At 38.7% G+C, this 15,337-nt stretch overlaps 1 protein-coding gene across 1 annotated transcript; it reads left to right on the top strand.

The window, feature by feature from the left end:
* The first annotated feature begins 121 nt into the window (after window positions 1–121).
* Window positions 122–11,676, top strand: LOC127415787 (uncharacterized). Its single transcript, XM_051654724.1, has 2 exons — window positions 122–3,097; window positions 11,497–11,676. Exons 1-2 carry the CDS (start codon window positions 309–311, stop codon window positions 11,561–11,563), a joined length of 2,856 nt encoding a protein of 951 aa, XP_051510684.1. The 5' UTR covers window positions 122–308; the 3' UTR covers window positions 11,564–11,676.
* The last annotated feature ends 3,661 nt before the right edge of the window (window positions 11,677–15,337 follow it).

Raw genomic sequence — 15,337 nt, forward strand, 5'->3', positions numbered from 1 at the left:
GCAGGGCATCTTAATAGCATGATGAGCTTATGGTCTTACGCATGCACTTTATTCCTTGAGCGTGACCATATGTGTATGTGGGTGAGACTGGACATATTCAAGAAAGACACAAAGTGAGCTGCAGCAGAAAGGAATCGTGGTTCTAAGGATTTTAAAGACAAACTTTCTTGAAGAAGCTACAGGGACACAACTGGTATGGTGCGTATACTAGAACTTTGTCACACACCAAGTTGATGTTTTTCAACAGACGCTTCTAAAGCTTCAGTTGATTGAACTGATCAAGAAAGGAACACTTTACTTCCATCAGTATGGGCTGCTCTCCATCTAAAGGTCAGCTCTTTAGTAAAAAAGCTCTGCTGTCTGGACCTCAAGAAGGTAATGCTGAACCGCTCTCTTATGGGACAGAACTTCAAGTCAAAACAGAGACTAACACGGGTTCAGAAGGACGAGCAGCAACAGAGATGCAAGACAATACTATAAGCAGACAAGGTAAGAGATCCTCAATAGATGATGATGTCTCTGATGCCACTGTGATAGTCAAAGAAGATAATAGTAAAGAAGAAGATATCCCCCAGAGGAGAGCTTCTCAGGATGGACAGATTGCTCAAGAAGAGAACAAGCAAGAAGTGATGGAAGAAACAAAGACTAAAGATAAGCAAGCAAAATGGAGGAAGCAAAGAAAACAGAGGCTTAGAAAATCTTCCTATGTGCAGTCAAAAGCAGAGTTCATATTAAAAGCACACCAGGCCGCCTATGCTTATCTGAACCCCAGCATATCCAAATATGAGTCTCTTTTAGGGCTCTTGGACCAGGCAGCTCAGAGCCGCCTTTCTTTGCAGACCGCAGTAGCTTCAGTAGTCTCGCAATATGAGGAGATCAACCAGGCATTGGAGGAAATGGCAGCTGAAGGCGAGCAGATGCTGAAGGAACATGGACACCACATGACTTGGCCTGCTCTACTCAAAGACTATCCCCCAACAACAACCAAACCCAGCAATGGGCTGAACTTTTCCGAGCTTCCTTCTGAACTGCTGAAGCAAATGCTTCTCCACTCCACAGTGAAAATCATCTCAGTAGGAGATTCCATGAAATGCCTAAGTGACTCATCCTTACAAGAACTAGTAGACTACTTTGGGTCCTTGTCCCAGCTGTTAAGAGAGAAGATGCTGGCCAAGCATGTGGCAGAGGGGCGCCTGAAGCAGGTTTTGGCTCATGTACATGCTGCTGCTCTCAGGAAACCCAGTCTACAGGATTTTGCCCTGCACAGTGAGGACAGTGGCATAGGTGTGGACAATGAGTATCAAAATGAAACAGAGCACCTTCGTCGTCATCGAGGGAAATTTGGATCAGGAGCAAACACTGGGATAGCATCTGTCTGTACCACCAGTAGCTCTCCTGACCAGAAGCTTCTTAATAGCAGAGAGGAAGCAACAGATAATGATAACGATGACAATGATGATGATATTGATGATGATGATGATGATGATGATGATGATGCAGAAATTGAAGAGGAAGTTAGTGCTAGAGATGAGAAGAGGAGATTGACCAACAAGACAAAAGTGACAATGAGTGGCTTTTTTGAAGCTGACTCCAGCCATCCTCAAGTTCATGCTGATCTTCAAACCCATGACCAAGCCAAAAGTAACTTAAAAAGGAAAATCAGACGGCCAAAAACGGCAGACAATACCTGTCAGTTGAAGCACAAACATCACCATTTCAGGGGACTAAATCGTTCACAATCCACAGAGTGTCTATGTTCCAAAGTGGAAGATTCTGATCTTAATGAGCAACAGAGAAGCCTGAGGGACAATCAAACATCTAACTGGAGGGCTAAAAATTTACCTGGAGAACTTGTCCTTGGAGGTCGTGTTCACAGAAAGATTAGAAGACATTCATCTGGAGGACAAAGTGCAGCAAGGTACTATGGTCTTCAGTATGGAAGCAAAGGGCCTTTTAAGGCAATGCCACCAACTAGCTCTCCTCCATCATTTACACCAGAACCACCAGGTCGAAATGCTGTCAAGAGGCTCATTAATACTTTTAGTCAAGGGGTTGAAAACAATTCAAGGCAAAGTCTTTTATACCATAGACCAATAAAACTTAGTGGTAACAAGAAATGCAGTCTCCCGCTGTTATTGAACAGCAAAGGAGCACTTACCACCTCCAGTAGCATAAATAAAGTTGATCCCAGACTACTAGATAGACCTGATCATCTAGATATAGACAGCCTGCCCCCTCCACCCCCAGAAATGCTGATGGACAACTTATTTGAGACCAGTGTAGGCTTGCCTTGTGTGGAAGGGGCCAATGAGTCACAGTGCAGAGAGCAACGACTTCGCACTTCAACGCAAAGAGAAACTGTGCTCTCCATACAACAAGGCATTGTTAGCTTCTCAGCTACTTGTCCTTTGAGGAAAGATGCTTTGGTGGGTGCCTGCATTAAAATGGATTCTGAAAGAGAGGCAGCAGCCCCCCTAAACCGTTTTCAAAAGAGTGTTCATCTGCTTCACACTGCTGGGTCTTCTGCCAAAGCAGGACTGGCAAATGGAGGTACCCGCAGATCTCCACCACATCAAGGATGCGAAAACCACTGTGAGGGCGAGGCTGCAACTCCACACTCAAAATGTTTCCCACCAATGACTCCGCCCATCTCCAGAACATGGCTTCCACCCTCCTGCCCCCCTGTGTACCATGCAGTGCCAAGTCCTCCGTCTACAGCCTGCCATCCTAGTGGGAAGTGGACTCCATATTCAACACCAACCACCTCTTGCATCCAAAGATGGGCAATGGACCATGAAGAAAATGGCCATTCTGCATCTGGTTCACAATCATTTTTTGAAGCTCGTGCCGTGTTCTGTCAGGACAACCAATCAACCAATACATGGACACCTTCATGTACATCTACATTACCATGGCCATGGGGAGAACCTGCTAGAGGTAGACTACCAACTACTCATCTTCAACCATCTCTTCAACCATCTCTTGTGAGACGCACCTCAGGTCATAAATCATCCCACAGTGAGGAGCCACAATCATTCCCTAATGCCAAACAACAACATAATCAGAGCAGTGACTTCACAAATTTGATCAGTGAGGGGTAAGTGACTTCCAGCATCATTCTTCATGATGATATTTGAACTGCAATGCATAGCAAGCGTATTTATTTATCGTATTTATTTATAGGAGAATGAATACTTCATTGATTAAGTGAAATGGGTGACATACAACAGAAAAATATACTATAAATAAATGCTTTGGATACAAAATGGTGGAAGAGGACTCTGTTAAATCAAATGATGTCCATCTATGTTACATGATCTGTATTCATTAATACAAATGCAATTTTGTAGTTTAAACATAGAGTGGGGTCCAAAAGTCACAATGAAAATCTTAAAACCTGGAAATAAACAGAAAGCTTTAGGCTTTAGGCAAAATGTAAAACAAAGACAACTTATTGCGTATAATGAAAAAGAAATATTTGGAGTCAGCACTATTTCTAAGCCACTAATCAAAACTTAATACATTTGTGACATGGACCATGTTAAGTCCCTTGTACAAAAAGCTAGATTTCTTGCTTTTATTGAAGCACACAAGATGCTCTTTCAGATCATCAGGTTTTATTTTTACCAGCATGCAGTCATTAGCAAAACTGGGACATAGCATATACTAAGAAATTCTGAAATTCTAGTTAATTTTTCACTTCAACTTTTCATTCAAATTGTTAAGAAAATAACATATCAAAGTATGCTATTAAATTTGAAATAAAAAATGAAAAGCACTTTCACTAGTTCTCTGACTTTTTTACTGCACTGTAGTCATAATATCAGCCACTTTCTTTAAGCTGCTTACAAGTAATTTTGTCAGCATTGTCATTTCTGTGCCCCAGGACAGAGAACATATTTGTAATTGTAGAAATGTTTTGTTTCGTGCCATGCAACTATATAATCAATCTCTTTACACCTGCAATGTAAAGAATTTAGAGGTAAACTATGTACAATTTGTAAGAAAAATTTGCATCTTTTTAACATCTAAACTTGCCTGGTTACATTTGTTAGAAATAATTTCTAAGAAATGAAAGTATTTATCTGTGTAAACTGTTATTGTACCCATTGTGTTTGAAAATGATTTCAATACATAGTTAAATCTGCCATGCAAACAACTCATACTGGTAAGATAATGGTCACACTGGAACTTCACATGTTGGTATCGAATGTTCCAGTATTGTTACATCGATCACATCCTGTCGAATAACTGATCAGAATTCTTTTTATCAAATGTGTTTAAAATGTGTTTACCTTTTCCTGTGGCGCTACTGATAGTTTGTTATGTTAGTAGGCACATAACACAGGTTCTGTGCCCGGTTGCATAAAGCACCTTAAGTGTAATTTTCCCTTAAGATCACCCTAAAGTTTTCCTTAAACTTAAGGGTGTTGCAGGAAATAACCTTTAAGTTTTACTTAAGGGTTTTTTATGGTTAAAACATCACAATCCCTTATGATTTCCCTTAAGTATATATTTTTTTACTTAAGTGTGCCCTTAAAAACCATTAAATGTTGCATAAAGCCCTTTAAGTATTTCTTAAGGTTAGGAAAACTTCACATTAAGTATAGGTTAAGAGTTTCAAGGTATATAAAAATTAAGAAATAGCTACGTGTACACAACCAATTGAAGAGTATAGTGTGCCAAGGCAAATTTTTCACGATAGGGAGAACCCAGTTTAGACCATTTAAGCGATGAAAAACTGTTGCAGTTGTTGCACGAGTACAGATTTGACGGTCACGCAATATGAGAAATCGCTAACAGGCTGGAGGGTGATCTAATAGGAACACACACAAACCAGAAGTGTACCCAGTATTATCTGCTCTCTGCATCTTTATAAACTGTACAAATGGATGAATTAAAATCATACCACAAGTTCATTTGCGATATATCGCTAGTTTTTATATATATCCTACACCCCTACTGACTACTAATATTCTCAGTTTGGGATGGTAATCAGTTCTCTGCACAGTTATACAAGCATCTTAACATCTTGCACCTCTAATCCAACCGGGCAGCCTTTCAAACGTGTCTTTCTCAAAAGGTCGTAAAAGCAGAATCCTCCATTAATTGGTCTGCATGTGAAACTCAGGACTTTTACACAGGAAAAATGTGTACACAAAAAAGTGTTTGAATCGATTACATTTGAGGATTGTACCTCAGATACCAATGGAAATCCACCTGTGTATCCTCCAGAAAATGAGTTTGAAAAAATATTTATGCAGTAAACCTAAACTACTGTGATTGGTGCATACTGAAAAGTGCTGTGAAAACTAACAGGTGACACATGACAACACCGTTTACGCGCTGCTTCAGAAGAGGTCGGATAATAATTTGCTCATGAATAATGATACAGAGAAACTTTAATAGTAATTAATATTAAAATAAAATCATAGTGTAAAGTTAAAGTATTTTCTATGTGGTAAAATTGCCCAAGTGTTTGTCGGGACATTTCCGATCTTCTGAAAGTTCGCAGAGACATGCCATGTCTATGGTAACAGTAGAGCAGGGGTCGGCAACCTATGGCATGCGTGCCAGCACTGGCACGTGGAGGGGTAATCACTGGCATGCCAGCAATGGTGAGAGATGAGTAGACTATTTTATTTATATAAATTCCGCACCTGCATTCCAATCTACATCTTGATGTAATCCTTCCTCATGATCACGCAGAGTGTTTTCATGAGCTGAATGGGAGGCTAAACAAAAAGTTAAAATGTGACGAGACTGCAGTATACCCAACAGACTCGTGCAGCGCATGCAAACCATTCACGCATCAAAAGCCAGCAGCGCTTCACTTTCAGTGAATCGCACGAGTAAACGCTCCCGCTTTGCTTCAGTCAGGCTGCGTGGATGACAGCCACATTCCGTGTTTCATTTGTTTCTTTTTGTTTTCAGAACAACACTTGGTGTAATAAGAAGAACACCACTATTAATCCTTGAGATTTCCAACCCAGCATACAGGTACACCCTCCTTAAACCACGGTCACACTCAAAATTTAATTTAATGATTAAAAGAGAAAACAGAAACCCACAACGTGGGGTTCAAAAATCTTTTCAGGTCTATTCAAAATATAAATTAAACCTGGAAATAAAGTTTTAGGATTTTGCAGGTGCGATTAACTGAAAAGGGCTAAATAGTTGATCGGTTTGTGATGTGCGAATGTCTTGCGCGCTTAGCGCAAGTCTCGTCACATTTTAATAGTGTTTAGCCTCCCATTCATCTGATGAAACATACTGCGTGATCGGGGGAAGTATTACATCAAGATGTAGATTAGAATGCAGGTGCGAAAGAACGTCATATAAATAAAATAGTCTGCTACTCTCTCGCTGTTGCTTGCGTGCTACTGATTACATGATTACAGTGACATAAGAAATATTTAAGATTCCAGACAATTTCATTATCAGTAATCAAATAAGCATTTTGTATCATCGGGTTTTGCACAAAATTTTCACACAAACTGTTATGCTCATGTAATGAAAAACAAACGATAAATTAGAAAAATGCAAAACAGAAACATTTTCACAAGTGGACTCATACTTCGGAAAATAGCATGCATTTGCATGTTTGCATTGGACGTCGGCACAGCCACTGACCATGAAAATAAAAAAATGGCACTCTATGTCAAAAAGGTTGACGACCCCTGCAGTAGAGTTTTATTACGGTAAAACCTCACTCATGTAGTAAACGGTTTCCCTTACTAAGAGAAGTGTATTCAACACCCTCAAGTCATTCCCTACAGTAAGGGGAAATCACACTTTAAGTGTTATTCTTAAGGGAAAAGGTGCTTTATGCAACCGGGCACTGGTGTTGTGGAAACCAGGAAGTAATCATGTTCACAGAATAAACGATGAGTGCATTTCGGAGGTTGCATTTTTCCTCTAAGATTACATTTTACTCGTCTGATGGTTAGGTGTTGGGTTTGGGTTAGGGTGTAGAGTCAATCAAATATGCATTCCTGTTTACTGTTTTACAACATTTAAAGCTATATATACAACTTGCTTTTGGCACCACTGTGTGGACATTTCACCCAGAAACTGGAGCTCACATGCGCTTATACGTTCAACATCACTTCCAGCTGCGGCCACTGGGGGGCAGTGATTAGAATTTCAGTAAACACAGACCGATTTCAGCTGAAGAACTTTTGACCTAATGTCACCGAATTTACACTGAAATCAGTCTGGATGAACCCACACTTGTGACTGAACATTCGATATCAATGTGCCCATTTGCTGCAGTGCTTGAAAACATAAACCGCCTACAGTTAGACCAATGAACTATATTACTTGGTGGAAGAATTGCTAATTCCGATCATTAATATTAATTTAACCATTTATAGAAACGCTAGTGTCCTTTATCATATTGCTGTTGCCTCCATTGTATAATAAACCATGTCCATTGTGATAAACCACTCAAGGCAGTGTGTTACAGTTTTTTACCATGGTTGAGAGAGTTTTGGTTAAAATCACAGTAACACATGGCCTCTTGTAGCTTAATGCTTTATTATGTAAACTGTCACATTGATTTGAATATTAAAATTTGCATAATGGTTTACAGACATTTTACAAGGAAAGGATGTAAACAAGCCCTAATTAACTTTATAATGATATAAAGGAAGGTAGAAAAAAGTGTAAGGACTAAAGGGCTCAAATATGATGACAAAAGACAAAATCTTTAAAGGCCTCTTAAATACTTCACCAAAAAATGCTTACATTATTTACTCACCCCAATGTCGTTCCAAACCTGTATGGCTTTCTTTCTTTCGTAGAACACATTGGGAATGTTAGAAAAAAGTATTGTTAAAAATCTTTTTAACTCTAAAATAAATAGCCTTATTACACAGCTCTCAAGTAATACTGGATTCTGATTGGTTAATGGCGCCATCTAGTGGTCTGATATTTCTCAGTAACAACCGCACTTCCACATATCAGCCCACGCATCCGGATATTGCGAGATATCTTTCCTGCTTCTCAGATCACAGTGCAATCACTACAAGTGAAAATAATTGTAACTAATATTAATGTTTTATGTACATTTATTTATTTGACAAGTAGTCTTGTAATAAGCTGGATAATGAGGAGTCAGACGTTCATTTATTACAGAATAAACACCAACAGAACTCTGACGCAAACCGGAGGGGGATTTCATCTGTTCCAGCGATTTATTTATTCTCACATAATTACATAATTTCAATGCAAATCAATATTTTATGTCCATGTATTTATTTCTTTGGTTAGTAGCCATGTAATAAACTTCACGTTGGGATCCTGATTATCCTGTCGTGGGGTTTATTTTGAGATAACAACCCAGCTGACTGTACATTATCCCTAAAGCCAAGCGTACACTACATGGCTAGCAGCCGGTGCCCTGCGACACACAGTCTTGTTTTTTGTCGTGCTGGTAAGTGTATCAACTACACAACCATTCATTCTCGACTGAGACCATGTGTATACTGGTATTAAGACACGTTTTGGGTGATCCGTTCACAAATGTAAAACACAGCATTCACTTTTTTAAATGTTCCGATCATATGCTTATTTCCCTTTAAATCCCTACATAACGTCGTCCTGTTTCAAACGGATTGCCCAAAATGCATCTAAAAAATAAAGATAATGACATTCATTCACAAACTCACGCAATTTATTCTTGATAACATGTCAACAAACATGAAAGAATGGCTCTCACCCGTTTTTGCACTAATTGGCACCTTTTGCAAAGGAAAAAATTGATAAAAGCAGCTGAAAATAATAAAAACAGAGAGTAGGGTGATGTTTTATTTTATTTTCTAATTATTTTTGTCTCATGCTACCCAATACCATGCTCTTCTTTTTCAACAAACGTGAAAGAACAGCTCGCGCCCAATTTTATGCTTATTTGTGCTAATTTGCAAAGTAAAAAAAAAAAAATAATAAAACAGCTGAAAACAGCTTCTGCTTCCTAATATCTTGCCCTCCTCTAATGCTCTCTCTATATTTCATTGCCTGTTCAATTGTCAATTCATTGTCGGTCCCTCGCTCATCGGGACAGTGATCACATCTGACGACAAGATGTCTAGATAACAAGCTGTTTTGAAATCTGTCATAGCATCCGTGACTAGTCTCGGCATGTCGCAGGAGTGAGCACACAACAAGACTGTTCGTCGCCAGATTTGAGATTTCTCATCGCAGAGCAGTAGCCGACTCAAAACATTAACGAGTTTGAGTCGTGTAGTGTACACATTTTCTTTCATGTTAACCATTGAAATTAATTCTTTAAAATTTCAAACTGATTGTCTTGGAAATGTCAAGACAATCAGGGAAGAACCGTTGGGAACCCAAAGGAACTAGAAAAACAGGTATTACCTGACATCATTCATTCACTGTCATTGTTCATCAACATGAGAAACAAAAACAGGTTGCTGAAAAACCCTTCTAATGTTTTTATTAAAAATAAATCTTATTGATTTGAAAAGGGTTGAAATACAGGCTTGTGTGTTACTGGAGCTATTTCTGCCTAGCTCCTCATTGTAATCTCATCAGGACTCTTAATCTAAGTGTGGCTCAGCATAATCCTTGAAGATTAACATCTGTGCACCTTTATGGAGCCCTAGGCAGAGGGTTTACCTAATTTACCTGATGACCTACATTTGGATGAGATAATATCACATGTTGTCTTGACAAAGCCAAAATACTGTTATGGGATAAACTTGAGTAGGCTTTTTCTAAATCACTAACCCAAGACCAAATTTTCTAAATGCAATTCCACTTAGAGCTTTCAAGATACTGTACATCCATCAAACTCGGCAAAGACCTTGAGCATGTTAGTGTGCTCTGACATTTCTTACTGTCTTATAACTGATGATCAAACTTCCATAAACATGTGGGGCCATAGGTAATGAAACTACTAAAAATACTCTTAAGAACAAGCGTTATGAGTCATTAGTGTCAAATAATTCTTAGCAAAAAGTTGTGTAAGAGTTGGAGCTTTTTATAAGCAACTTTCAGCAAAGTATAAGCCTGATTCTTAAGTGCTGACTGAGGTGACACTTCAAGGCCAAAGTATACTTGGCGCATCTGTGTTGCTGATCACTCCGCACACAGTATGCGTGACGTAAATTTCATCAAAATCGAGTCCGCGCTGCCTGACTGCGTGCCGGCCAGATTTTCTCGATTCGCGATGAGGTCATCTTCTGTGCACATCGTCGCCGCATGGGCCGGTGTGCTGAAAATATATGCTTCCAATCAGGATGTGCTACCAATGCTATATTCACATAGTTTTAAGGTTGGGGTTAGGGTTTGGTGTGGGGTTAGGACTTAGTACAGCCTCACACCATATCACACTATCTGATAGTTATGCTGGTAGCACATCCTGATAGGTATTATCTGCCTAACAATATGTGCTACCTAGGTTTTTAACACATTTCATGCTGTTGTAGTATATACCGACAGGTTCTCCCGTAGCTCCTGACATGTGCTGCCCATGTTTTAACTTTACATATCACTATTTTTACTGCTGGTAGCACATCCTGAGCAGGTAGCACAGATTATCAGAACACTGACTCTACTAAAAGAGTATCACAAAGAAGTTGCAGTGGGCATGCGCTCTATCCTTCTGCCCAGGGCTGGATTGGTAATCTGGCATACCGGGCGTTTTCTCAGTGGGCCGACGCACTTTGGGGCTGATCAGGGGCGGACTGGCCATCGGGAGAACCAGGACTAAGCTGAAATGAGCCGCCGCGTTATGCCACAGAACGGGCCACAAAACTGCGCTGCGATATGCCGAAGGGGGCAGCATTATGCAGAAAAGGACAGCGACAACCACCACCCCCCCCCCCCCAAGTTTGGGCCAGTTTCTATGTAAAATCCCGGGCCAATTTCTCTTCCCAGTCCACCCTTGCTTCTGCCCAACCCAACCCCCCAGCCCAAGTGTCCCCTGTGAAAGATTACAGTTCCTCTGATAATTAATTTATTTGGCCTTTCTTGAATGCATGTTGGACTGAAGCAAATGATGTTTCTGCATCTGAATATGCATTCTGATTGGCCAGTCAGTTTACTAATGAGAGGTGCCTCAGCCTCCACTGGCATCGTACAGTGATTAAAACTCACCACAAGAAAAATGGGGGGGAAAGACATATTTTTACATTATAAGCCTTATGAATTTATGAAAGTTATGTACATTAATTGGTAAATTACAGTAATTAAGAGAACAATACATTTTATCCGTTTTGTTGTTGAATTCATTTTTAGGTATGCTCATTCTCCTCTGATGGACCACCACTGCTACATCACCTTCAAGCTTTTTTAACCTTCTCTTAAACTTTCAGACAAGGCTTTGTCAAACCAACATCAACGTTTGTCTTGACTAACTTTTTTAGTTGTTGATATAATGAGAGTTTTTTCAAACACCATTCACAAGTCTAGGAATTATGGCCATTGGGTTTCTCTTTACTTTCACACTTATGTTTCTCTGTTCTTTTACAGGACAATCATGGCCTCTATAACACCAGAAGGCAACAGTTCAGATGCAGATCCACACGCTGCTATATGATATGAGCACACACAGTGTGTAAATGGGTGAGGGGATTACAGATTAGCTGGATTAAGGCCTTTTCTCAGATCTCTTACAGGGATATATTTGGGAAATATTTCCAAATAAATGTCAATGAGGGGTGGGGGGGTGGGGGGTCACTATTTGTCGTGGATCTTTCTATGTGTTTTGATACAAAAACAAAAGATGGGATAAATCCTGAATCATCACATATTAGCTTTTTTCTTATTACCTGTAATCAATTAAACTGAAACCATATTTAAGCAAGGATCATGTTAAAAAAGCCCTACTGAGTTCTCCTTGACTTTTGGTTTGAATATTTATAGAAATCTAATATAATCTCAAATAATCCAATTATAATTTCAGAATTTTCCATTTAAGGAATATTCCGGGTTCAATACAAATTAAGATCAATCGACAGCATTTGTGGCATAATGCTGATTACCACAAAAAATCATTTCGACTTGTCTCTTCTTTCCTTTAAAAAAAATCTGTTCCAGTGAGGCACTTACAAGGGAAGTCAATGGGGTCAATTTTTGGAGGGTTTAAAGGCAAAATGTGAAGCTTATAATTTTATAAAAGCACTTATATTAATTCATCTGTTAAAACTCATGTATTATTTGAGCTGTAAAGTTGTTTAAATCATAATTTTTACAGTTATTTTAGGGTTTGTTTACATTATTTCGTCATGGCAATGAAGTTGTAAAATTGGCTATAACTTTACACATATGCGGTTAGTAAGTGATTTTATCACACTAAAATCATGTTAACACACATATTGTTCATGTCTTGTGTCTATACTTTTGAAACAGTGAGTATTTTAATGTTTACGGACTGACACCATTTACTTCCATTGTAAGTGTCTCACTGGAACACACATTTTTGCTTCTTTTTTTAAATAAACAAAGGGTGATTTTTAAATTACATTATGCCACAAATGCTGTTGATTGAGCTGAACTTGTATTGAACCTGGAATATTCCTTTAATGTGTTTCATACATACAGATCCATTGTTACTTTGTGATTTTTTTTTTTTTTTTTTTTTTTTTTTTTTTTTGTCATTGCAGCTATTGACAGTGATTCATTTGTGTGAAAATGTCTGTGAGCCCTTCTGATTTGTGCATGAACTGATTCTAAAATTTAATCTGATTGTAATAATAAAGAAGTCTTAAACACACCGCATTTTGCATTGCTGTGGCTGTATTTAACATATAATGTTAAATTTATATATAACATATAAATTTAACATATAACATATAAGAGGCTAACTGGGGTCAGGTGTGCCAGTCAATAGAGAAACACACACTTTACATACCCTGCTCTTGATGAGAGAATACTGCTTCTAAATATACATTATATGGCCAAAAGTATGTGTACACGACACCTCCTACTTAAGAAGACAGACCCGTTAATTCCAGTGAAATCAAATATAATGACATTCCAGAGAACTTCCAACTTTTTGGCAACAGTCTGTTCCAGCATGACACTGTTCAATAAAGTCGATAAAGAAATGTTTTACAGAGGCTGGCGTGGCTGAACAGGACTGGCGTGGCATTACCCCTTTAAACATCTATGGAATTAACAGAAATGCAGACTGTGAGTCAGACCCCGTCACAGAACATCAGAGCCTGACCTCACTAATGCACTGCATCCATATTTCAACATATAGTGCTGTTAGGGAAAACTAATTCTGTTTTGAAATATGCTCAACAAGCACATATGAGTGTGGTGTTTGGGTGTCCACAGACTTTTTCCAGGATTTTTTGCCAGGGGTGGCAAAGGGGTGGCAAGAGTTGAGTAAGGGGTACCATTCAGTAAGTTTGTTTGACGGGGAGTTGGGGTTGTCTACTGAGGCGGAACGCTGTGTCTTGCCAGACATGGGCGGAACGTTGTTATGGACCGTGTGCAACACGAACGGGTTAAGCCGTAGCGCACCGTCTCCAGGATGCAAGCGGGGTCCAAGTTGGGGTGGCAAAGCTAATTTTTAGGGTGGCAGATGCCACACCGTGCCACCCTCCTGGCCTCGCTCCTGGCAGGACAGTATGGGAGACGCCTGAAACTAAATGGCGCCTCCTGGTGGACAACAGTGGGAAATTTGTAGGAATGTCTTGTGGGGCAAAACACTTGGGTCAGGTACTGTACAATGAGTGTAACCTTACAATTCCCTATTTTCAGTCCAGTGTCTATTAAAGTTTCCCAGTGTTATTATGCAGGTGTAAATTATTTTACAGACATCAAACAGTATATACACAGAGATTTTATGGGGTAGGCTATCTGTTGCTTTTCTCATCGCTGGTCAGAATGGAGCAATCAGTCATTTGTGGTTACTAGATAAGTATTATAAACATTTCTTTTACAGAGACAGCTGGCATGGATTTCTATATATAAGTGGATGTGAGATGATGTGTCCAACCTGCTTCACAGCACATAATAGCTATTCTATCAGTTATTACATGGGATATAATGACATTTGCATTCATAATGGAGGGGGAATGTGAAACATTAGCAGGTTAATTTTGACCTGGTGGAATTTAAACTTATAAAACATTCATAACCCGATGGTTTTCATCTAAAAAAATATTGTAACTCATTATTAACTTCTTAATTGTTAATACATTTAATAAATAGCCTATTTATTTTACATTATTATTAACAAAATTAAAAAATATCTGACTAATCAAAATATATATTAACTACAGCCAAACTAGTGTGATACATGTGAAAATATATTTTTATCAAGGTTTATATTACATTGTATTTGTATACTGATGCATGTGGCCAGATGATTTTCTTTATTTTATACTTTTGCTTATATGATATTATGCTTGAAATGAATTATAATCAGTTATAATCAGCAATCATATTCATATATCCACATTCATGTACTAATTTCTCAATATACATTGTTAAATTTATATCAATATCTAATGTGAGAATTAGGCCTACAAGTAATTTGAATGAATTTCCCATTGCCTTTTAACTAATTACTGTTCAAAACAACTCAGTTGTCAAAATCTATTAAACCAACATATCCTTTTTCTAAGATCAAATCAACTGTACATCACAACTACACAACATCAACACTTCTTTTCAATGTTTTGTAACTAAATCTATTCTGTTTACTTGAACTGACAAATCATCAGATCAGTCTGAACAGTAAAATGTGTTTCCCTCTTTTAAGCCCTATTTAGAACTTTTGCTCTTGCCACACACCCTTAGACTGTAGTTCTTTTTATTTTATTTTATTTTGTTATGTCAAAACAGACAGAATATCTGTTTTGTGTGTGTGTGTGTGTGTGTTTGTTTGTGTGTGTCTGTGTGTATGTGTGTGTGTGTGTCTGTGTGTCTGTTTGTATTTCTGAGTGTGTGTCTCTCTGTGTGTGTGTGTGTGTGTGTGTGGGGGGGGGGGGGGGGGGGGCAGGTTAAAGTGGTTTACGAGGACTTTTTTTTAGGTTACAAACTGGTAATTACAAGGGTATTATGCTATAAATGTGGTTTATGAGGACATTTCTAGTGTCCCCATAATTCAAATCACTTAAAAAACATACTAAACTATGTTTTATTGAAAATGTAAAAATGCAGAACGTTTTTTGTGAGGGTTAGGTTTAGGGGTAGGTTAGGGTTAGGGGATAGAATCTATAGTTCGTACAGTATAAAAATCATTATGTCTATGGAGAGTCCTCATAATGATAGCTGCACCAACATGTGAGAGTGTGTGTGTGTGTGTGTGTGTGTGTGTGTGTGTGTGTGTGTGTGTGTGTGTGTGTGTAAACAA

The sequence above is a fragment of the Myxocyprinus asiaticus genome, chromosome 25, assembly GCF_019703515.2.
Source record: "Myxocyprinus asiaticus isolate MX2 ecotype Aquarium Trade chromosome 25, UBuf_Myxa_2, whole genome shotgun sequence".
Lineage (NCBI taxonomy): Eukaryota > Metazoa > Chordata > Actinopteri > Cypriniformes > Catostomidae > Myxocyprinus > Myxocyprinus asiaticus.

Coding starts and splice junctions, on each gene's coding strand:
- LOC127415787 (XM_051654724.1), top strand. CDS start 309: ATGGGCTGCTCTCCATCTAAAGGTCAGCTCTTTAGTAAAAAAGCTCTG. Junction 3,098..11,496: donor ACAAATTTGATCAGTGAGGG/GTAAGTGACTTC, acceptor GTTCTTTTACAG/GACAATCATGGCCTCTATAA.